General features: G+C 30.9%; 1 protein-coding gene across 1 annotated transcript; it reads right to left on the bottom strand.

Annotated features, from left to right (window-relative positions):
* Positions 1-786: 786 nt before the first annotated feature.
* On the bottom strand, positions 787-23,657 carry LOC134684987 (uncharacterized). Its single transcript, XM_063544318.1, has 18 exons — positions 23,547-23,657; positions 22,267-22,467; positions 21,560-21,727; positions 20,576-20,638; positions 18,041-18,306; positions 17,329-17,415; positions 15,278-15,670; positions 14,619-14,768; positions 11,833-12,036; positions 10,355-10,563; positions 8,958-9,327; positions 7,379-7,528; positions 6,372-6,558; positions 4,821-5,005; positions 4,157-4,402; positions 3,769-3,808; positions 2,422-2,536; positions 787-2,066 (listed from the first exon to the last, which is right to left on the bottom strand). The coding sequence occupies exons 1-18, from the start codon at positions 23,614-23,616 to the stop codon at positions 1,880-1,882; spliced, it is 3,291 nt and encodes a 1,096-aa protein (XP_063400388.1). The 5' UTR covers positions 23,617-23,657; the 3' UTR covers positions 787-1,879.
* Between the last annotated feature and the right edge of the window lie 3,507 nt (positions 23,658-27,164).

Genomic DNA, 27,164 nt, shown 5'->3' with positions numbered 1-27,164 from the left:
CCTGCATTCACCGTGCCGGAAGGTCATGCAGGTCATTTTCATGTCCAGGATTTATGAATATATAAATGCGTGATCACTGACTTTACCAAATAGAAGCTAAATAGAAAAACTGAATTTATCTAGTGTTAAAATGCAAGTTTATTTTAAGGAGTTTGAATCTAAAAATGAGACGATAGATACCTGAGGGAGAGTAAAACTTATAAATCGAAAATAAACTTCCAACGTCATTGTTAAAAATGAAAAAGACAAACAGACAAATGATAGTACACATGACACAACATAGAAAACTAAAGAATTAGCAACACGAACTCCAACAACGACTAGGGTTGATCTCAAGTGCTCCGGAAGGGTAAGCAGACCCTGCTCCACATATGGCATCCGTCCTGTTGCTCAATGATATTACAAATCCGGTAAATAGTCTAATTCCGTGGCTCACATTCATGAAAGGGAAAGGGGTTGTAGTCACGAACTAAGGAACGTATCCGATTTAAGTTTCTTTGAAAACAAAACTGGAAATTAAAAAATACAAATGTTAAATACTAGATCCCGCCAACACTGGCATACTCGTAGTCCACAGGCAGCCGTATTGACAAAGTACTGGAATTCAAATAAAGTAAACATCACAGTTTTGCTGAAAAAATGGCATCTTTCGTAAATATGCTGTCTCACTTTATAATAGCAATAGTGCAACATTATTAATGCAACATTTTTTTTATTAACACATGTTGAAAAAAAACAACACTTTTGACATTAATAGACAAAAAAAAAAAAATTGGCACAATAATGTCTTTAAACCTCCAATTGAAGGTGTGTTTTCAGTAAAATTAGTAATTATAAAATAGTAACATCATAAAATAGTAAACAATAAAAAAATAAAGAAACATATGAATAAGAATTGGGCTATACTTTTTTTCCTGCCTTTTGATTTGGTGGTCTCTTAGACATTTCCGTATTTCCATTAAAGAGTGCTATAAATTTAAAACACAGATGTACAAGCAATTTATGTTAATCTTAATCAACACAAAAAAACTCAGAATACAACCAGTGATCCGCATACAATCTTCACCAACACACGAGTGCTTTAAACAACTGATTAAGTGTTAAATTAGTTTTAACATATCACACACAGTTAAAGACATATAAAATCAAATCAAATCCTCAAACAATGAGAAATGAAGGTATAAATAAAATGAAAAACACAACAAAAGGTACACGCATGTAACAAAGTCATAAGCAATACTTGTAATTTGAAGTAAAAAAACACAATGCCATATTTTGAAAGTTACAGAATTCAAGCTTAAATCCATTTTTTTGTAATTCTTACCAAATTTGGTTAAACAATGTAGATATATATGGTATAATGATACAAAAAATGAAACATGAAACATGAAACAAGTTATTTACGGGGTTTTTTTTTATCACGCGACATGTTAAAGCTTACTAAACGGATTTGAGTTTTTTTTTATTTTCACTGAAAGTCGTACAATACCCTGTATAATATCATATCCTCGTATTTTTGCCTCTGGTGGGTCGATGTCTGAAAGCCAAACATACCACATCTCTTTTTTCTAACACTATTTCGGTCAATATTCAAAAGGTATGGTTAAATAATTATATTAATATCACTCTGTCATTACTATTTAATTCGTCAGTCTATAGCTATCCACTCATCGATCAAAAAATTAGCATAATTGAGAAATATTTTAAACTCTAAAATGTTGATACCGCGCACCGTTTTAGTGGACTGATTTTAGTTCGTATCATACATTATCTTTTCAATAAAGGAATTGTTTATGGTTGCATTAGATGAGTGTCTTGGTTTTGTTTTAATTTTTAAAAAAATGATGGTTTTACAGAGTTTATGATGACTTAATTAGTTTTATGAATTAGCTCTAAAGAGATCTACTGGGCTAGCGTTTCCTTCTGTCCATGCAATCGATAGGTCACTTGTGTCTTTTCTATACTGCATTGGAACGCCTGTTGAGCATGGTGGACAGTTTTCGTTATGAATACCTGTCTTTGGGAATATACTATGATCACTTTGATTACTATTTCGTCGCTGTTTTCTATTAAATAAATACCAAATCATTTAGAAAGAAGATGAAGCAAATAACGCCGAATAAAGTTGGTATTCAAAACATACTGGAGTATATCCATAATGAATTAATGAACATTTCTTTCTTACATATATCCGTTTGATTACATGACAAACAAATAAACTATTTAAACGTTTCAGGTAAACTTCATATTTCTAAGCATTATATATATATACAGTTAAAGCAGTAATGTTTAATCTGTTATTTTATTATCAAGAATGGTCAGATATAGCTTCGATTAATATGAAAATGTATCAACGTATTATTGTTTATCTTATTTAAAATTTATGAAAGTAACTAGTTTTTATGTTAGGTCAACACTTACCTTTCTTTGGACTTTTTATATTTCATCCAGACAAGCACTGACACAATTGTAATGAACACAACTATTGATATGATAACAGCTATGATGGCTGTCGGAAGACTACCTGATTTTGTGTCTAAAACAAACAAATTAAATATCATAAAAAATTCAGAATGGAAATGGGAAATATTTCAAAAAGACAACAATAAGGCCAAAAAGTGCAAAAAAACAAAGTACACCAAATACAGGGAAAAAATCCCGAACACGGTGGTGTGCTTTAGCTAGACCTTAAACAAAAATGTGTATTGGTTCAGTGTATTTCATTTCAATTAATAATAATTCAAGCGACAAGAGACATTTTAACTGATAAAAATGAAAATCAACCAGGACTTCACGTTATTATGGAGATAAACCGATATGGATCGTATAAGAGACTGTTACGTATAACTGCTTATGTACAAGGTTTCGTTAGTTAGTGTCGTAAGCAATGCAATTTAATACAAACAGGACAATTGAAACCACCAGAAATACAGAAATTTGCGGAATTATGGATAAAGCATTGTCAGGAGACGAGTTTTCCACAAGAATATAAGGGCACTGTTGAGTCTACACGTTGTGCATTTTGACAAGTGTAAAACATTTGAATAAAAGATATGAATGTTAAACATTAGGCGAAAGAATAAACGTCTCTTATCTCACCTAGGCCATACCAATTGAAATGAATAGATATATGTTTAAAAAAGACACAACGGTTTGTTTTTATTACGGAAAGGGTTTTAAGGTCGTCTGTTTTATGCAGTGGAACGACCAATATCTTAGATCTCCCGTGCAAAAGCGGAATAGTATGTGATGTTGTTATTATCCTATACTAATTCGGATATTTATAAGTAGTAACTTGTACTTGATTAGATATAAAATTATGAAACAATGAAAATGTGCGACTTTCCTTGTGTTTCACATTGAACATATGTGCCATCCCTGCAGTCAAATTTGTCATTCGTTTACTAATTCATCTTTTGTATTAAAATGTGGAGAAGAAATTTGCGAATGAAAATGAATAACGTAAGCAGTAACATTTCTCAAGAATTTAAACAAAGTTGGATTCAAAAATGAATGATAAAAACGTATTACTAATGTCTGCCGTTCAGGTCTGTATTGCTTCAAAAGTTTCTCGAAAAAACAGATTAAAAAGCAAAAAGTGATATGAGGGGCAACGGAATTTATGTCATGATAGATCATTTGTCGCTTTTTTTCAGACGAGATTAGGTTAACATTTCCACCTGTTATTTTATTCCTCGTTACTTCCACAATATTTTTTACATTACAATGATAAGAATCAATTGCTAAATTGATAAGAACATTACTTACCTTTAACATCATGGGTTTCAGTATCTGATGGACAAGTTTCCTATGAAAATACAATACCTCATAATTACAGAAAAATGTAGGTATACCAATCAAGACAAACAACTTCATAAATACCAAACGTTACATTGATACTAATAAGAAGGATCTATCTTGGAATTATTTAAGAAATAACAGGATATGACTTGCTTATATTCCTTTAAAGATATAGTATATCTTTCTTCATTTGAAATGATAAAGTTCAATATACTATATGGATGTAATGCACTTACCTTCCTCAATGCTAAATTCTAAGAAATTTCTTTACCGGATTTATTCCAGTTAATTTAAATTCGCTATTTAATTTTCATTATATTAATGTTTAACAAGTTGATCTGTGTAAGATACTTACTACTTCAACACAAGTTAATGTTGAAACATTACAAGCCAAACAGTCTTCTGGAAATAGTATAACGGTGACCGAGTCGCCGTAATTTATTTGATCATATGACAGATATATATCATATCCTTCTGCATCGTTGTATGTTGATCGCCGTTTCCTTGACTCCGGGAATTCGCAGGAAATCATATTGTCAAATGAAAAGACAGCTGTTTTGATCTGTGTACTCCCAGAAAGTTGTTTCCCATCCTCAGCAATCTTTAAATGTTAAGTAATACAAATCAGTTAATATAATGCAAACCATAAAGATTAATTATAACACTACGATATCAAGTGTGATACATTATTTATCCACTCGAGACAGTTGAATTTTCAAGTTTAACTGACCAGAGGGAATGCATATCGTATTCCAAAACAAATGGTGGTGGAATCTACTACAAGGTGTATGGTGTAAAGGTGTATGGTGTTAGTGGGAAGTTTACACCATCCAAGGACTGTACCTGTGCACTTATTTGTGGACTCCTGTGTCATCATGTATGTTTCAATTCATTCAATTCATTTTGAAATGAAAATTAACACGAGATTGCTCTTAGCCAATCAAATAACGTATAATAATCAAACATAGATCTAATGTTATAATTGGAATGTATATATTATAACCAAAGATTAAACTTACAGTAAAATGTTGAAATTTGCAATATACAACCGGTGTGTGAAACACTCCAAAAATGTTTGTCTTTTTGCATGCTCTTGACTTAGTTCGACATAATCCTTCGTCGGGTACAGTTACTTCTCGTGGTGGTTCAGATATTGAGGTCGAACAATCAGATCCAATATACCCATCATAACAAACACATTCAGCTGTAATACACATTGTAATACACATCAAGACAATTACTCTGGTTAAAAAAATTCACATACTATATAATCAAAAAGGTAGTCTTAACATGTTCTGCCGCAGAATTCGAAAAATCGGACCCTTCATTCGAAATTAACCATCATCATACGTTATGCTGTCAAAGTGAAACACATCATGATAAAAAAGACAATTCTCAAATAAATAAAATTTCTCATTATGACCAAATAAACACTTTTTGTACTACTGTGCAATTTATTAAAATGTTATTTAAGTTGTTATGTAGATTTCAACATGTTGAATCAGAATCATAAAAGAAACCATCGAGTGACCAAGAATAAATATGAGAGACAACATTACTTAACCAATGTTTAATTAACATGATTGACCCGACATTAATCTACAGATAATCAAAAAAGATAGTCATATGATAACTTTATGAGTTTTACTGCTGAAAGGTGATTTCAATATCTAATAATCGGAGACGAGTCACAAAAAATATTACCTATTCAATCCTATGTCAATTCAATTGTTATGAGATATAAATATAAACATATGTACACATTGTAAAGGTTTTATATCAGACTAATTAGTATTATCCATATATCATTATTAATTTATATCCTGTGTTTAATCTTAGTATCTGGCCTAATCATGATAATTAATTTTATCATATGTTAAGTAGTAAATACAGTAGTTTTACATATCTGATATAAATAAATAGCCTGCTGTTTAATCCATATCGCGCTACTTTGATGCGCACCCTTTATCAAATACCCTTAATCGCACCCCTACCTTTATCGCATAGCCTTTATAACACCCCTACTTTTTTTCTTTAACATAAAGTCAGTTTTGTTGGTTTTTTTTGCTTAAGAAAAATGTTCCTCAAAATAGGTAAATTTTTGGAATGATGTCATTGTTTGGTATGTGACTTCATGAACGTCAAGTTTTCATATTGTATGTGACGTCACGAACGTCAAGTTTTCATATTTTTTGGCACACTAAATGCAACTATAAAAAGTACAAAACACACAAATAAATACAATAATAAACAAAATATTTTTAAAACAACAGCACGCAAATTGTAAGGTAACCAAGGTGATTCGGATAAGTAATTGAGCAGTTCTTTGGATCAGAAAACAGTTCATATACTAGTAATATAATACTCTTCTGTTGGAATATATGATAAAGCGTATAAAACATGGCAAAATCCGTATCACATGCCGTATCACCCTCGACCAATATCATCCCTCGGGCCTAACGGCCTTTGGGCTGATATTGATGTCTCGGGATGATACGACATATGATACGGATTTTGCCATGTATTATTCTCTATGTAAATTTTTAAATTTAATTTACATATATACTTACTTTTGTTACAATGACCATGATTACTACAGTTAGAAGGACATAACAGATTTTGTATCATTTGGAGAACAGAATTTCCATCACTACCAGAGGTACTTGTGAAGAGAGTTTCGTTTCTGTTTATTTCATATTTACAAGCATCCTCCATTAACCAGATGGTATACTGAAGGAATTCTGTACTGCCTGCTATCTAAAAAATCAATAGAGTCATGAAAATATACTAAAATGACGAATGTGCAAAATTCATTATGCACATGTATTTTGTTTTCTTTTCAGGGGCATATGAGTACTCTTTTGACAAATCAGATATATCTACAGAACTAAGGTGCCAATTTTCCAAAGTTGCATTATAATGGAAAAAAAACAATATTTTTTCTAAAAAATTTAATTGCATTTTTTTACCATTTTTCACTCATTGTAAGCACACAAACATTAGTTTGTTTTCGAAATTACCCAAAAAATACATACATGCTTTTCGCATTGACATGGTTTAAATGTTCCATTCTGATTAAATATAATCAGTTTTTAAATCAGTCAATGTATGAAAACTACGAACACAAATCCATAAGAAAGCGTTTTAAACCTAGGAAATTCTTTAATACATAATGTAACTCCTAAGCCTATTATCCTTTTGGGATATAAAAATTTTTATTAGATAGAACTTATGAAGGTTATGCCAGAAACATGAATTAATCATACTCGACGGATGATACAGATTTGGTGTATGTTGATTCAGATATTTCAAAATGAAGATTTCCTTGTAAATTATGACATTTATCAATATACCGAGAAAACAGTTATCATCGAAGCAACTTATATAACTGTAGATGCTCAAGCTACCATCAAATTCAAAGTAAACACTTAGTTGCTTACATGCATATAACGCATTTAGTTCTCGAATAGATTAAACTGGGGAAAAACTGCTAATTTGTCATCATGGTCAAAATAGTGGTGACAGATGAAGGAACTATAAAATTTATTTCACAATGAAACAATTGAATTGATCATACCTTAACGTCTATTACACATGATTCTATGTAGTATGATAAAACTAAATGGCCATACATCTGACATAAGGCAAGAGCAGGCATCTCTGAAAGTCCATTGGTACACGCCTGCCTTGCTGATTCTTCTGACCATCCATTTCTCCATACAGGATCCTGAATATGATTTTTATTTTATTAAAGATCACTAGGTCGTAATAATATTAATGATAGCAACTAACATATTTAACGTATGCTTTGTGTAAAAGAAATACGTACTTATATATGTTTATCAGCAAACATATCAAACATATGAAACGGAATAAATATATTGGAGAACAAATTTTCATTTTTTTGTTATTGTTTTATATGTCTACCACGACGTATGCTTGTGCATATGCATATCAATGACTATTATAAGTGGTTCCCCTTCACCTGACATAATCAAAAAATTTTACGTTTAAACTAATCAGATGTGTAAATCAATAGACCATGTATATATGAGGGGGAAAAGGGGGGCGAAATGAGACTTGCCAGTAGCATAATAAATAAACACCAAATTTTATTAACCTTCCATTATTGGACAATGGTACCGCGTAAATTGACATAATCACTAATTAATGAGTGTAAACCAAGCAAAAGTTTCAAAGTCAATACTTCTTGTCAGTCCTCATAAACTTGCCTAATCTGAAACTAATACATGTAACCAAAAGGTTTCGAAGTCAATAGACCATGGCTGAATTATTTCCATGGCATGTGTTTTTGTTGAGACCAATGAAAGTAATTTATTCATGTTGAATACTTGACCCTTTTCACATGCCACTAGTCCAAACGCCAAATGTTAAGATACAAAATAGTCGATAAGATAAATGTCTTACACCGTGTGTTATTGACATAGTACTATATAACAGGTCAATAAATTAAATGTTGAGTGAGAGCGGAGTGTAGCTAATTATATTATGTTATAACTTAACAAACATTGTATGAGGGAAGGTATATTTGATTTAGTTGATAAAGCAAGAAACTCTGCATGACAAGCACATTTTTCAAGTGTTTCAGTGTGTGAGTTGGAATATGAAGAATAAATACAAAAGACAATTATTTCAGTCAATGTATTTTAGTATTACGACAAATTATGGTCTAGCAAAAATTCTATGAATAGTCTTTTTAGTTTTGGAATTCGGTAAGACACTACGGAGAGAAACCAATGGTATAGTTCTAATTGTTAATTAAGATATTGCTCGATTTTTAACGATTAAAAAATTCTCTGGCAGCAGTGGAGCAAAATTAACCATTAATGTTATCTTGATGAATCGACTTAACATAAAGCTAAATCATAAGCGTTTGAAATAATATGATTTGTACTATTTTCCTTCAGTCGTAAACTGTTTGTACGTTTATACTTCCGTCAAGTCAAGATCAGAGATTAAAGCTGGCCATGTGTTCATCATGTTTACGCAATATCATATACTGTATTCATATCAACAGAAAAACGTATAAATACAAATAAAGTTTTAACATCATAAAAGTGACTGATTCATAACTCCGATACGTTGTCTTATAATTTGAATATTTAATACTGTTTCTACTTATATGAATTACTTACTGGTGGTAAATAATCTTGATTGTAATTTGCATCATATGTCAGTGTTTTCTCTTCCATTATATCATCACTATCTAAAACATTTCGTTTTACAATTATTTTATCATGAAGTTCCATATCTGAAGTGTCCCTTTTTCGCCTGGTTGTCACTGTAGTATGACATTCTTGATATAACCTATCTGCTAGTGGTGTTCGTGTGTTTTTACATTGTATCATTGGCGTTGTTAGATTACAATGGACATCTGTAAAAACTGTAATATCATCATTATGACCTGCTTCACTGGCGCATATACAATATCCTTTTAAAAACAAATCTTCTGATGTAAAAATTGGAAACGGTGAAAATAATTCCTCTGTAGAATTCTGAGTGACTCTGAAAGAATTACTTAGGCTGGTTATTAACATGTGGAATGGTAAAATGGGCTAGTTGTTTAGACTACATAAATTAAAGACTAAATATACTGCACTTACATATAAATCTTTTTCATAAAAAGGATTATTTCGTGATTAAAATTTGAAAGTAGCCAATACTAGAATATTTTCAGCTGAGCTTTAATGAATGTGTTCGTAGATAGTAGATGTTTTGTGTTCTGTTAAAATTTTCCTTTTAAAATTGTTATACGATGATGACTGCTGTACCCCTATTTTGACTATTTTATTTATTGTGTCTGTTTATTTAACGCATCACTGTAAATAAAACGGAATTTGATAAGACTGTCATTAAAGTGAGAGGGTTAGCGCTATAGAACCAGGTTTAATTCACCATTTTCTACATTGTAAAATGCCTGTACTAAGTCAGGAATATGACAGTTCTTGTCCATTCGTTTTTGATACGTTTTGTTATTTGGTTTTGCCATGTGATAATGGACTTTCCGAATTGATTTACCTCTAAGATCAGTATTTTTGTGATTTACTTTTTAGTTAGATATGCTTTGATAAAAAAAAAAATTTGCTAAAAACTTGAGAAAATACTATTTAAATAACATAAGAAAAATTCTGATCTACAATGAAATGTCTATATAATTTGTAAACAATTTGGTTTCTATTTGAGAGATATGCAAGCCAAATATAGATGCAATCATGTTGGTTTGTTTGCTATATTAAAATATTTTTTGTAGGCTTTGACGCTTTGTGGCTTAAACGTAACTAAAATCAACACAAAACACATTTGTTTGCCTTTATTTGAATCTTTTAACGACGAATTGTCCATGAAGTTTGAAAGAGCCCCAGTCTTTGTTTTTTTTATATTGCTCTCTGTTATCTAATGCAATATGTGTCCTTCATTGTTGCCTTCTATCCTTTTAACTACAGATTAAACTATTATACATTTAATGCATATTTGATGAAAGATTTCAAAATATACCAGAGAGCGGATAGTCAAGATAGATAAGGTTACATACCGCCATGAATTCACAAACTCTGTACTTGATGATATTGAAGTTGTTGATCCTCTTGGTACGAAATCATCTGATGAATCTTTTGTTTGGCTAATAAATCCACAGATGCCCTCACTTTGTTCAATATCTAAGGCAGAGGGTTTTAGCGTAATTGTTGGAATCCAGTTTCCACTCACATGAATACTAATTTCTGTGCCTATTGGAAGCGTGACCTTTTACGAAAATAGAATTTATTAATTAATAGGATACTAACATGAATGAATTTGTCGAATTAGGAAAAAAGTTTATAATTCAAGATTATTCACGAATGCCGATCTAAAAAACTTTTTTATACTGTTATGTCGGATTTTGTCCTCTGGAAACATTAAGTTTCCTGAAAATCAAGTTAATATTTCAATATTGAATTGTTCCCCTTCTGATGTGTCGGAAAGGTAGAGTTTTTTTCTCGGAAACATCATCTTTTTTTCCCGGACAAGTAATGCCAATTTGCGGAAACGTAAAATGCCGGCGCATCCATGTTTTACGGCTCTTAATCTTTCTCTCACATTTGGCAGTGATGTGACAACACAAGTAAGAACACGCTATAACAATCAGTTTAAAGGGGCGTAGATCATCAAAATATAAAGCACAAATAAAAATAAATAAAAAAGAAAACATTTTAAGATACAAAGTGCAGATTTGACAGTACTCGCAGTTATTGAAAGGTAGTTAAAAACCAACAAATGCTTATAAAGATATAAGATATATAAGGGCAATCAGTTCACATCCTATATCCAATAGATTTACTGTAAAGACCTCATTTACAGCCAATGAAAAAACATTAAAACGTCCAAGATAAAGATATTCAAAGAGAGTATTACCCTGAATGTGTATAAGTGTATGCAATAATATTTTGTTGACTCTTATGTAGACGAAATGCGCGTCTGGCGTATAAAATAATAACCCTGGTACCTTTAAAAACTATTTTTTAAAATAAACTATTAAAATATCCCCCTAAAAAGTCTTTAATTATACACAAGTTATCTCAAATCAAAACTGCATCAATGGGCTTTGGAGTATGTAAACAGTATACCAACATCAAGGGCTGTTTATTCGGCGAGTGCCGAAGAGTTCAGGTTTGAAAATCCATCGTGTCTAAGGATAGTCTTCACACACTGCAGTTTTCAGATCCAGCAATATTAGTCAAAAATAGTATATACGTATAAATATAACACACAAAATATTTCTCCGACGTTAGTGTTCGACAATCTTTAGCAGTACTTCATTAAACCTGTTGTTCTTCAACATGTATATATAAGTTCATAACAACAAAATCATTCTGGTTATCACAAGTTGCCAATTTCAATTATTGACAACCATGACCAAATATTTCCATTTCGGCATTTCTCGAATGGTCTATAATCATTTGTTTGACGGTTTTTTTCTTGAACAGATTGACATTTTTCAAATGTATATTGAATAAAAAAAAAATCTGAACTTACCTTATAACCATTTGACGTTTTTTCAATGACCATGTGCTTATTATCACAAACAGCATATGATATGCTTGGATAATATCTTCCTGACGCATAAAACTCTGTTGCGATTACATCACAAGTACGGATTACAAAGAGAGAGTCGTGACTTCGAACTGCAATTCCGCAGTTGCAGGATCCTTGCGGGCAGGTTGTTGTCAACGTGTGTACCTGGAATAATTTGTTTCATTAACTGTTTCATGGAGAAATATAGTGTTATTATGCATACGAATCTTCCTTTGTCAGTGAATACATATTTTTATATCAGATTATATTTAGCATTTTTATCACCTAAAATGAATGAAATCTATTGAATCAAACCTTAATAATGATAATAAATTACCGTTTTCCCCCAAATAAAAAAACCTCACTCATTGGGAAATATATCGAGAGACCTTTTTTTTTACACCAGGGTTCTTGTTCTTTATCGTTTCCATATACTAGACTTTACACTGAGCCCGAGTCTGATGTCAGAAGATGTAACCAAACAAAATAAAGAAAATGACAATAATACATAAGTAACAACAGACTACTAGCAGTTAACTGACATGCCAGACCCAGACTGCAATTCAACTGATTGAAAGATTATGATTTCATCATATGAATATCAGGCACAATCCTTTTCGTTAGATGTTTAGTATTATACCCTCATAACATATAAGAGAAGAACTTATATACCTATATGGAGTTATTTTCTTTCGGAACGTCAGGTGATTCTCTTTCAGAATCAACCCGGACGACACCATGTTTCAATGATATATGCTCCAAGGCATAAAATAATGACCTGTGTAAGGCCATTATTTTCCTTGATAAACTCAAAACTTTATTCGTCTAATAGTTTTTTGTTGCCGATTTGGAAATTTATTTTTTAAAGTTCAATCGATGATAGGTGTAAAAGAAACCGTCATTGTAGTCCCGCATTTTAATTTTAGAAACAAATAACGTGAAGTTTTGTTTATGTATCGCTACAATAAAGAAACATTATCATATATGTCAGATGAATTTTAATGTAGACTTTCATAAAAAAAAATCCAGATTTAACATATTCGTGTGTAAGATTTTGTAAATCTTATTGAGTCAAACTGAATAGGTTAATTGATTTTTGGTTGCTTACTTAACGTCCAGTGGCAAATATTTAATGCATGTTCAGAACAATACACAGTGAATAGAAAATCATACTATGACCTACATGTATTTATATTGGTCTTCGTGTCAGTTCTTAACTTTTTAAAATTTATGTATACCTTTTACTCTATCAAATGATCAACTAATAAGAATATACGTTATATTCAATTAAATAACATTACCATAACTCACGAAAGGGTCGGATGAGGAGGTTATATAATTATATCCTCATCATCTTTTATAAAATGTATTGATATTCAAAGGACAATATTTCTGAATTTTTCATTCGATTCAAGTAAAATTGTTAAGAAAAAATAACCACTTTTCCGCGATAAAAATAACATAACAAATAGGAAAAAAGACATAACCCCTTCCCCTTTTTCATAAGCTAAGTGGTACACTAAATAACTTACAATGTGTCTTGTATTTGTCATACACCGTTATCGGATGGTAAAAATACATTTGTGTCTTACTTCATGCAGTTACAGTAATATCTTTATGTGTATGGATAACTATTTTAAAAAGTTTTATATCGAAATCATTTTGTGAGTTTTATTTCACATTTTAAATTAGCCGCAGGGCGTATTAAAACCTGAACGCATTAGAAAGGAATATCCCACTTAAGTGAAGTCGGTGAAATAGGCTACTAACTTTTACAAATCTTTATAAAATTAATATTTTTTGACGGTATATAAGTCCGATAATGCATATTTTAAGGTTTTTCTTGTCGTAGAACACACCTCGGTATGTCAGGATTTTCAATTATTTGATCAATCCTGACACCCCTTGGTGTGTTCTACGACAAGAAAAAACTTTAAATATGCATTATTTATAACATATTCCGTGTCATGCCAACAACTGGTTTTTGAAAAAATGTGTTTAGTTCCGATGCAAAGACCCTATAAGTAAATCAATATTAATGCCGAAATATGCAATCTTAAATGACCTGACAATAGTTCGTAACTATATCCCTTCCTAATAAGTCTATTTAGGACGAATCTTATGATACTTTCATGAACTTACCCTTGGTTTAACACTAGGGTACCAATTTGTTTGATTTATAAATGCAAATATACGCGTCTGGCGTATATACTAGATTTAGTTCTGGTATCTATGATGAGTTTATTTACATAAACTAGACCTGTTTTTCTTACTGATATTTGTTTTTAAGAATAACATGGACCCAACGCGCTATTAGGTATTTTTTTTTTATTGATATGCGTCCTCATGTTAAACTTTGTATAATAGAGAATGCACTTCTAATTGTCGATAAAACAAAGGCTCGTTTGCCCTACTAACAATCATTTTTGTTTTCTATAGAAAGTAAAAAAGATTCATTTATTTTACATCTTTAAAGATGCTACATTTTTTACTTGTTTTTCAACTTTAAATCATTGTTTTTTTCTTTCTGTTACTATATTAAGTAAGTATAAAGATGTGTGGCGTTTGCATTTCAAAAAAAGAAATCAAAAGACAAAAATTGACAGCTGCCTGAAACTGTAAAATATAAGATTTTTCATTTCGGTTGGTACAGTTTTTTAAATGTCAATTTGCTAAGCATTGGTGATGTTGTATGGTCTTGACAATTTACATAAAATATGTTAAATTAACTATTGAAGAATACTCACCCAATATGGATACCTTTTATGTTTGTATAAAATAAACTCTCCTGAGCCATGATGCCAGAAACTATGGCCATCAGCAGTTTGGTACCGCGGGTCATTCCACGTACGACATATGCGAGATGTCATCGCAGAGTCATGATCAGACACTACCACCTTAATGAAAGGGACCATAGTAAATAATTTGAAACTTAGGTAGATCATCAAATACTGGCTGGGATACAGATGAGAGCGACTAGTTATTATAAAATGTATGTAGAAATGGTAAAAGAATTTTACTAGTTATTGAAAATACACCTAGTAAAACATTCGTTTATTTTCTCTATTCCATTAAATGTACATGTGTATTTATGATAAGCGCAGGGCATCAAAAATTCTATGATTACTTTATATGCTTTATCTTTGCCGCACAAAATCTTGAATCACAAAATATAATGTTTGTTGTTTAAGAAATCCATTTGTCTACTTTTTTGTAATTTCATTTTATTAACTTTTCGTAAGGCACTTTATTTTTAGTAATTCGTGAACTACACGACTTAACACTAAATCAGGTGTAATAAATAACGCACTTCGATACAAACTACTGCACTCGGGTTCGTTTCAATGGTTCTTGTACAAAAATGTCGCTATTATCCTCAGTACCAATCAATAAATTGTATAATTACCTGAATATCTGGTATATTCACTGTATTCCAAACACCTGAGAGATCTGTTACACTGTTTGCTTCTGTTGTTATTCGAATGTTACCTGTCCTATCAAATGAATTGTAAACGTTATCAACGTATCCAGTAACATTCAAATAAACAGGCTCGTTCCAGTTCGTCGTTGAAAGTGTTATCCCACAATCCTGTGTTTCAAATGCTAATGACTGCGGTTCAATGTTTGTTGTGCATGTTTCCTCTGGACTATCTTGATATTCCGGCTGTGATACTTTCAGTGTATGTGTGCACTGTCTCTTTATTAAATCTATTGAACCAATGCAACCAACAGGGACTGAAGCCCTAAATGGAATTGCTATTTCCTGTCCTTCGACTATTTGATAGTTGTATTTATCAGGCTGAAACATATTTACATATGAGTATGTTCATATTGATTTATAGTAAGGGTTGGTAATGATACGTTTGGGTATTTATGACTGAAAATATGAAGGAAAGATTGGCTAGTTTATCAATGAACAATGAGTAAGTTAGATAAAAAAATAACTTTCTTCTGGAAGGATAATTATATTTTGGAATCATCTTTTAAAAAGAAGTCTATTCAGTTTTTAGAAGATAAAAATGACACAAAAACCCAAAATTCAAAGAACATAAAACCCAACATCTGCTGATATATACAGCAGATTTGCGTGCTTCTGTTTTAAAGATTTTATTTATTGTGTTTTTTTGCGTGTTTTAAATGGTATTTCATTTAGGTATTTTTTTTAGCTGCATTTCTTTTGTATGAAATATGAAAATTCGATGTTTGAGATGTTACATGCCCATAATATGACGTCATTCAATAAATTGCGTCAAGCCCAATTGACCGTTCATTTAGGACATATTTTGAGGAAAAATATTTCTGAAGAAGCTTGCATAATTTAAAACGGATTTATGTAAAATGAAAAAAATAAAGGGTACGAGGTTTTTTTTTGTAAAATATGAGGGTTTTAATACCATAACAGGATCAAATTATCCTTCTGGTTATCTCAGTTCGATCATTTTCCACAATGGTGTGCAGTTTGTTCTACGGTTCCCAAAATTGATAACAAAATAGATGAGTGTGTGGTATATTTATAAATGAGAAAACCTTCCACCAAAGTTCAAAGGAAGAGAATGTAAGCAGGTTTATGCAACCGTTCGGCCTAAAATAATGAGAAAAAAATCATACCTATGATCGGTTATAAGAAGCTTTTTTTCACTTTCGATCTTTCATATCTGGGCGTCACTGGTGGGTCTTGTGTGGACAAGGCGTATTGAATTTTAGACCTGATGCTTTCTGTTATCTATTAATCTTGTGTTTCTTTGTCTAATATGTTCTCCTGTTCATTTGTATTGTAGTTTTGTTATATTATGTTGTCATTTCAATGTTATATTTAAAATTGCCATTAAAGTGCGAGGTTTGGTATGCCACAAAACCAGGTTTAACCCACCATTTGTATTCCCCTTTAGAATGTCCTGTACCAAGTCAGGAAGATGGCCATTGTTATATTATTGTTCGTTTCTGTGTGTGTTGCATTTTAATGTTGTGTCGTTTGTTTTCTCTTATTTTTGAGATATTAAGATAAGACGTGGCACGGTTTGTTTTCTCTTATTTTTGAGATATTAAGATAAGAAGTGGCACGGTACTTGTCTATCCCAAATTCATGTATTTGGTTTTGATGTTATATTTGTTATTATCGTGGTATTTTGTCTGATGCTTGGTCCGTTTCTGTGTGTGTTGCGTTTCGGTGTTGTGTCGTTGGTCTCCTGTTATATTTAATGCGTTTCCCTCGGTTTAAGTTTGTTACCCCGATTTCGTTTTTTGTCCATGGATTTATGATTTTGAACAGCGGTATACTACTGTTGCCTTTATTTGACATGAAAAATAAGGAACAATTCAATTAAGAAAAAACAACGGCGTATTTTATAACGAAACAAGTTTAAAAAAAAAACAAATATGACAGATATGACCACTAACCTACAAGCTTTATAAAAGAGAGTGTTTTAAATTGCACTTCGTTAACACAAAGCTGCTTACCTTTACACCGGCTTCAAACAGATCGCTATAAAAATATGGTCCAGGAACAGAGTTTGCATCAAGTCTTGCACGAATAGCACATTTCACCTAAAAAGTAGTAAAATTAAAAATCTCATAATGTTTTACCAGTAGGTTCTCTAGCACTTCTATATAGGCACCCTGTTTCGTTCGTCCGAAAACGTTTTGCGTAGAAAAACTTACAATTAAACAGTTATACAATTTAACTGTGTTGTGTCATGTACATATATACGGTGTCAAATTACAGACTCATAACCTTCCGAAATTGAAACCTATAAAGGTGCAACGTCTAACCATAAACCAGTAATCTATAATATTGTATTCTTATTCATTCAAAAAAATCATCATTAAACTTATATTAAGTGCGTGCGTGTCTAAACTGTGGGCGTTTAAGAATATGTTAAATTCTTGCATAGTGTTGCAGACTGTTGTTTGTCTAGTGGTCTTTTGATTTTTGTATCGATTGGTTGTTCTCTTTCAATATTTGTTATACTAGTACAAATTATCATGGGAAGAGGAATCAACTTCATGCTGGTTCTTGTATTTATAAAGGAGAGTCTAAACAAATTATAGGTGTTTCAAATCACGCATGATGAATTAATAGGTGTGATACTTCATGTAAAATGATATTTTGAAATGAATTTACATGTATACCTTTTGTGCATATATATTTAGGCATTTATATTTTACCTACCACCATATTCATTTGGTAGTTTCCGACCCAGTCATTCGGACGCAATAAAGCTTGGTCGATGTTGGGGAACTCAAGTCTTCTATGTGTAACTACAGACTGGTCATTTATGAACCAATACACATCATACACATAAGCTTGTCCAGCAACTTCAGTAAACGAGCATTTAAATACTGGCTCTAAGCTAGGTCCTAGTGCAGGATTCAAGATAGCACCTTCTGCCAGTTCTGGTTGAACAACAGATACAAATGTGTCAGGGGGCACGTCAGCTGAAAAATGATAAATAATAATATACTTTAAGGTTTATATCTATAACATAAAACATTCTGACCAGAACCCAGGAACTTTTTTTACCCCATATACAAAACCCCCATGTCCATTATTAAATATTGTTATTTAGAAAATTACCCAAACAACAATCCTTGACACATTGACATACATTTGTTCCTGTAACCTTACATACAAAACCAAATGCCCATTTTTGAATAGCCTTAATCTGTGATGAGATATAAGCATAATGCATATGGGTTTTTTGTAGATAATAATTAGGACACAAACAATTGAGGATGACAATATTGGGATAAGTATGTGTGATAAGTGGATAGTTTTTTTTAAAGACGTTTGTATTACATTTAAGTTATAACAAAGCGACTGTATTACAGTGCCAATTTTTAAAACATATTTAAAATACTAACATATAAACATTATCAACAGCATATATCACTCAACTATAATTATAATCGTGAATAGTATTGTTTAACTTAACTTCAGTAATTTGAGACGATTGTAAAATGTCTTGAGTGACATTTGAATAGTGTATGTACTTTTTCGAAATTTTACTTTATGAATATGCAATATAAAGTCAATATCAAAAAAATATACGCATTTTGTATGAGCTGATCATGAGAAACTGAGGAAGGGCGAGGTTATATACCTCGCCCTTCCTTATCCACTGTTGTGCAGAATACACAACTAAAATTAATACACTGATAGCTATTTAATTTGTTATTTTCATCCTTTAATGACCTTCTGATTGTGGAAAAAGTAATCCATCATGAAATTGACGTTGCACGAAATATAGCTGTGTTACTATATTTAGAAAATAAACAAAACTATTTGCTTTAAATAATAATTTGCAAATCATTATCAGTAATTCAAACCCTGGAATATCGTAAACGTTACAGAAGTGTTACTTCATTCAATTACTTAGAATTGTCCTTTTTAATTTTAAGTTATTTTTAATTTTTTTAATTTGCAATCTGTTGTTTTGAGGATAAACCTGTACAGTTTCAAAAGAAATGACATTTAAACAAAGAAGTAAAAATTCAAAGAGAATAATGCTATTAATTATTATATATTATCAGCTTTTGATAAAGCGAAGGCGTCTCAGATGTAAATACTTTTTTACTTCAGTTTTGCAGACTGAGACAAAGCATGAATGTACTTATTATTCTCTTTTGTTTGTATATTTTAACGAACAAAGGTGATTGCATCAGACAGAACTTACAACCCTTAATGCCAATATTATTACTGTCGTCCCATATTGGATATGTTGTGACTAAGTATTGTTAATGAGATATATATATTAGTGAATTATTGTTACTAGTAAACACTATGAGGTTTTGTCATAAGACCACGTTTAACCATCCCTTTTCTTAAGGGAATTCCTGTAAGAGTAAGAAGAAGTTAAGAATATGACAGTATAGTCGAGCGTTTGATTTCGGCAGGTCTTAAATACTTCGCTTTTTCTCACTAACATTTGAGTGCGGTATTTTTCAATACTTTATCATTGTATTAATATAAAGCAGTTGTTAAAAATGACCTTTTTTACCATTTTTCGACTACACAAATTTGTTTTCGTTACAGATTTTACACTAAATATCAAAACTCAAAGAAATGTGATCTAACATTATTGATTCTTTGATTCGTTTCAGGTTTTCCATCATGTAAGTTCACAAAAACTCAACTTGTATACATGGATTTGTAAGCCAGACGCATGTTTCGTCTTTAAAGACTCACCAAACACTCTCAAATCAAAGTACGAAGTTCTTGACCATTGAATGACAGAATGGCTGTTTTTGATTGTCAGAATGTATGCGTCGTATGCTAAAAAGGCGACGAGAACCTTTATATTTTAATTTGTAACTTTATAAGTTCTTAAATAATGTAGATATACCAAAACTTTGTCAGAAAAACACTCTGACTTCGGTGATTTCGAACAACTGATAACGTTTAATTAGTCTATTAAACTTGCGTTATAAAACTTTTTCTAGTCAGTTTAGTTTCAGCTGTGCCTAAAATTCAACTTTTCAACTTGAAAACATTCTTTGCTGAAAAAAAGAAATGTATTTGCACGTTGACACTTTGGTTGAAATGTAAATACCAACTTGGTGTCAAAATGTATACTATTGACCATAGTGGACTCACGGAAAATATCTGTTCTATTGTTTTGGGCAAATCATGAATGCAAAGACAGTTCAGTTATAGCTTACAAATAATAAAACAACAATAAGGTACAAAAAATATGCATTAACTTACATGAACACCCAGGTGAATATCCTGTTTCAGAATACTCGCCATCGGGACATTTCACCTCTGTCCCTAAATGTAAATTTGTAAATATGTTAAAATATCATAGAAAGATAAGTCAATCCCGAAAACATATTCGTTAAGAAATTCCAACCACAGTAAATATTTTGACATGTTCATGCACGAGGCATATTTTCTTTTTCAAATATAAATATTGTGCCAAACAAATAACTAGTTACTCATCTAGAAAATCACTCCATTATATTTTAAAACTTGATTTTAGGATGCAAATGTGACTACGGATGCTTATTACTAAAAAAAAGTTGCATAACATTACAGTCCCGATTTCAAAATGAATTAAAAACAAGCAGCAGAATTTACAAAATAGCGGCTTATATGAGTAACAGACATATCATCCATTCATATCGTATTTTAAAGATATAAATAATTATTTCATCCAATCAAGCTGTCTTCATAGCTAGCCATTACATCAGTCGAACAAAAGAAGATGTTTTTATTATATTTTTTAATATCTGTACTCAACGATTTAAGAGAAGATATTCTTTATTAAATAGTAACTGAGGATTTGAATGCTAGATAAATATACATATTTCCTCCAGTACTACAACTTATGTTAAAAGAGCACCGTAAAAACAAGCACACTTAGTATTGTGTGGTCGAGGCCTAGAACTAGTATGTTCGATGTACAGAACATAGACTTCGATTTCACAAGAGGGAAATGCGTTCAAAATTTGAATACAAAATGTGAAGTTCGTTGGTAAAAGATAAAAAAAAATCGCAAGTTAAAAGTTAAAAGTCTGAATGTGATATTACTCCAGTTGACAGTTGATTCTTTTAAAGTCTACGTTTTTAAAGAAATGGTTTAAAAGAAGACAATTGAAAAAAATGTGTAGATTATCTTCTCTGATGTCAAAAACCTATTCAAATTTGTTTTATTACCAGGTTAAAAGTTTGATTTCTTTTGTAACATACCAAAACAATAAGCCGACTTTGTAAGCTGACTACTTAGTAAATTGTAAACAAGAAATCCACCAGCACACCTTCTAATGTCGATATTCCAGGTGGACTGACAGTCGCTAATTAAAGTTTGAACGCATACAGGTTGTGACACTTCAGAGTTTACATCCGTTGGTAGGGTACCTAAAAGTAATGAATTATATTCCTAAATTGTTGAAAAAAGTTATGTATAAATAATTATAGTAAATTTTCCTTACATACATATTTTGTTATAAAAAAGAAGATTTGGTATGATTGCCGATGAGAATTATAACTCTCAATAAGAGACCAAATGTCACAAAAATTAACAACTATAGGTCAACGTACGACATTTAACAATGAGCAAAAGCGATACCGCATAGTCAGCTATATAAGGCCCACAAATAACAAATGCAAATCACTTCAAACGAGAAAACTAACTACCTAATTTATGTACAAAATGAACGGAAAAAAAATATGTTACATAATTTTCTTCTTTCTGTAATAAAACAATCATAATTGCTACCGTGTATATATTTGCCTGTTTGTACCTTAATCATCATTTTCTAATTCTATTCATGAATTCAACTCCAGAATGTGTATAGATGCATTTATGCGATATAACTTACTATTTATATCCTTAAATATACGTTGTTAGTAGAAACTTATATCATAATTCGAAAGTATAATAAAAATGTGCATACCATCTAACCATATCGGGTACCACGAGCCGCATCTGAAAGTACCCGGCGCTGCAGTAGGCATGTCTTCTCCAGCTACACTAACAATTCTATACCATCTAGGATCAAGTCTGTCATCACTTATTGCTATATCATTATCCAAGTCAAGAACATACCCAGCAGACCTTTTAACATTGTCTAAAGTTGAATAACTTTCACATGGATCTGTAATTAGAGTTTTAAGTACATTCTTGTTTAAAAACATTTAACACAGGAGAATGAATTTAGATGTAATTGTTCGGGACTATGCTGTTCTATTTTGGTTTCACCGGTTATTGCTGCTCATTCCAGGAGAAAGATTGCCATGAGAAAACTTAAGCATTTAGAACTGTCATCAGTAAATTGCGTCAATGATTCTTTGTCGATAGTTTTAAACAAGAAGAAGAAACAAAGATATGAATCGGAATACTTTATTTGGTTACATGTAGATGTATGTAAAATGCAGAAATTATGAAAAAAAGTATGTCATATAAAAAACATTACATTAATTTGCCGAAAAAAAAAAGTCAAAAGAAACAATACTTAGTATGCTATTATAATATGTATATTTAAAAAAGAAGGCATAGCAGGATTGATTGATTAGTGTTGAACGTCGCTTTCAGCACCATTGTGCTATATCGTGGCGGTCCGTTTTATTGATTGTGTAAGTTGGATTGCTCAGAGAGAACCACCGACATTCATGATCAGTTGGAAAAATCACAATCCTAGTCAATTAAGATTAGGAGTCGAGCGCACCTGCTAGTCATATAGTAATTGGACAGCAAGCCTCCTAAGTTATATCTGGAAGACATTGATATATGTATGTACGATTGGTACATCTTTAAAGTTTGATGAGTCTTAAGTTAAAAATTCTTGTCATTTTTTTCTGAAATTGAAAGGGATTTTCTCTGATACAATCACTTCGAAGTAATACCGCCTTTGTATAAGTCAAGGGCGAGATAAATTTCCTTCAGTTTATAATGCCACAGATGATCAGTTGTTAAGCAACATTGATCGATCACATCACAGTGTTCCCACTCGACCTGACTGCTGAAAATCATTCGAAAATTCGTTCACAAATTTTAAATCTTTTGCATTTCATGTAAAAAAAAAAAGAATATGAAAATATTCAACACGTTATGTTATACGACGACAGGTATTTTTTTTTTTAGATATTCCAAAATGAAAAAGGACAGTAGTTTGCCAAGGATCTTTACTAATAAAACTATGAAAAGCACAAGAGTTCAAAATAATACTGTACTTACCAGTCTGTCCAAACGTTATATCAATTTGTATGAAAATAAAGAAAATATATAATACTGTGTCCATGAACATTTTTCGTTAGCAGTTAATCATTCAGTCTTTATAATAAGTTAATACTCTACTCAATGCTATTTTAACAGCAGTCAGATTTTGGAATTTCCAAAGTTTTAGACCAATAAAAATCAACTTCCTTGTATACTTTTTAAAACTGATTTATTTATTGATATATTATAAAGACGATTCTTTGTTTTTTGGGGTTTATTTTGTTCATTCCTATTTATTTAAATGTTGTCTTATATAGATATGAGGGATCCTTTTAAATTAACATCACAATGGTTAAAACAGTATAAAAAAATATTAAATAAAACACCACAATGGAACGCTCTTTTAAGCACACTAAACTTACGGACCAACTTTGTGTTTACAAGATTCAGACGGATCACATACATGATACAAGAGACACGTATGTTGCAGTTTCAAGTGGCAGAAAATAATTACGCTATTTATATGATGAAAATTAATACCTGTTTGTACTTTTTGTAAATCTGTACACAATAGATAAATTGACTAAGAGGTAAACGTTTTTTTTAAATAAATAAAACCATTGCTTCATTTGTCTAAGAAAAAGCTTAAAGTTTTGAATACTAGTAACTGTCAGTGACAATTTTTTTTATTATAACTATAAGTCTCCAATGCCATTTTACCATTACCCAGTTAAAAGAAATAAAAGTTCATAAATAATTATATAAGAATAGTGAAGTTTCATTAATTTTCCTTTACATGGGCATGGAATTTTCGTTACGTAATGATTATTTATGTTGATGATCATGACAGAACTTGATTTTACATTCAAATTATAAGAAAAAAAATGCTTTAAACATTCTCTTGAATGCTATTCTTGGGAACTATCATAATAAGGAAGACCAACAAGGAAATCATTGGTAGATCATTGCGTACTAGTATTTTTAAATGTCTAATGTCAAATATATATCTCTTTTGAAAAGTCATGCGAACTATTTTAAAGAGGGAGCGTTGTATGACGTAATCGATATAACAGAACAAAAATGCAGAAATTTGATTAATTAAAAATGAACAAGTTTTGTTATTTCAGTTGTCGTTTCGTGGCATCTGGAATTTATTTTTAAATAACAAATTCTTTTTTTAATAATTTGTTTTTAATAATTGAGAAACTCGAGTTTTTAAAGGGGATTAGCTGTCAAAATCATATTCACCAATTTGACTCAAATTCTCATACTTGATTTATAACATAATAAAACACATATCCAACATGAAAAAGTCTTAAGTAATTAGTTAACAGTGCATATTCAAGTTAATACATTACAGAATTTCGTGTGTATTTTAGTCTAGAAACCACCCAATTAACAATCGAGTTGACCCCGAAAACCATCGACGTTTACCATGTTTACAAAACACAATACAAATATGAACATAAATTTGTATAGACTTGGCTCGTGCAAACAGATTTGTGTAATGTCTATTTGATACATGTTTTAGATTAAAAAAAAATAAGTTAATTTTCGATTTTACCTTTGTAAAAATGATTTTTTTGTGGATCGAATTAGTCAATCAAATGATTTACCGTTATTTCACATGCAATGTCAATCATATGTAATGCATCTCTAGCTAAAGGGGTTAAATTTAAGTTAATATGAATACTGATTCAATTAGATCCAATGATTCACGTGCAAGTGAATAATTTATCATCGATGTTTTGTTAGCTTATTTTGACAAAATTTAACCATACTGGCTGTTAAAAGTGAATTATTATTTTACTATTTCACTTTCATTTATGATTGAACCAAAAAATCTTAGGTATATCGAAGCTAGAGCACCTTTGATATATTTTATCGTTTTTTTAAGTTTGTTAAAATATCAGAGCGCAATTAAACAAATACAAACAATAGATAAACAAAAAAAACTAGTTCCTACTTAAACAAAAACCGAATGCTATCCTATCGTGGAAAAATCGTTTTAACAAAAAAATCACGTACAAGAGAAAAATCATGACATTGTACTCTACAAACTATACATATTTAACAACATACTTTGAAAAAAAAAAGCTTGTGCATACAACCTAAAAGATACCTGTTAAGACAGGAATTGTTAACAAATCTACGTGTGTCCTATTCGTCTTTTACATTTACATTTCATTTTTTGCAGAATATCACATATCGCATTGATTAACATGATGTATATTTCGAAAAGTTTTAAATAGTCATCCATATTAATAGGCATGTGATCCAATAAGCACTTAAATCGACTACATTACATAGATCATATCATTATGATTAAAAGACCAGATATTCCACTTACAACTAAATAATTACAAACGTGTCTAATATGGTAATGAATGTCTTCATATCACGAAATGTAAAATGTAATACTTTTAATCGTCAATCATGAAAAACAAACCATGTTCCGGACTATATAGACTATATAGATTTTTGGAACATACTCGTTTTAATTACTTTTAGTTTATTTTTTTAATCCTAGTCGTACGATCTTAAAACAACAGTAAGGTTATAGGGATAGGAGCATGACCTATTTCATATTCACTCTAGCTCAGGCAAGAGAACAGATTCACAAAGATTATGGAAAGGTGTAACTATTCTTTTAAGTCTGAAAATTAAAGCCAACAGTTTTAGAATTAGATTTTTATGCTGACAAATTACTGTCCATCAACGGGGTCTGAACTAATATATTTGATACACTACAGCACTACAGCACCAATCGCTTACCCTAATGGTTAGCGCTCTTGACCACTCGACTATTTCCATTGTTTCATAGGAAAAGAGAATATAAAAAAACAGATTTAAGCAAATAACAACCATACAATATATATGCCCACTGGATCTCAGTGAATTCAAGGTACATGGTTTATAATATGTCAAAATCGTATTCAACAATTTAACTCAAATTTTCATATTTGATTTATAACACACTAAAAGACATATCCAACACGAAATAAGTCTTAAATAAACAGTTAACAGTGCATATACTAGATAATATATATAAAAAAAATCGCGTGTATTTTAGTATACGTCACTTTATTAATAATCGAGATGACCCCGAAATTTATCGACGTTTACAAAACACAATATATATTAAACATAAACATAAATTTGAATAGGTTTGTATAATGTCTATTTGATTCATGTTTTAGATTAATAAAAATAGTTAATTTTCGATTTTATCTGTAAAAGAATGTTTTTTTTGTGGATCGAATCAGTCGATCAAATGATTTACTGTTCTTTCACTTTCAAAGTCAATCATGTGTAATGCATCTCTTGCTAAGGGGTTAAATTTAAGTTAACTTGATTTCGGATTCAATGAGGTCCAATGACTCACTTGCAAGTAAATAATTTATCATCGATGTTTCTAAGCTTATTTTGACAAAATTTAACCATACTGGCTGTTAAAAGTGAATTATTATTTTACTTCTTCCTTTTCATTATTGATTAGTTTGGTTTAAACAATATTTATTAATAAACAATTTCAAGACAAATATTACAATGTTACATAAAGTACAAATATTGGATTCGGAAACAAGTTTGAAAAAATCATTATTGATTGAACCAAACAATCTATTTCCTTTAGGT

This window comes from Mytilus trossulus, chromosome 1 (genome assembly GCF_036588685.1).
Source record: "Mytilus trossulus isolate FHL-02 chromosome 1, PNRI_Mtr1.1.1.hap1, whole genome shotgun sequence".
NCBI classification, from domain to species: Eukaryota; Metazoa; Mollusca; class Bivalvia; order Mytilida; family Mytilidae; genus Mytilus; species Mytilus trossulus.
The sequence above is the reverse complement of the archived record's forward strand: the minus strand, read 5'-3'. Positions and strand labels throughout refer to the sequence as shown.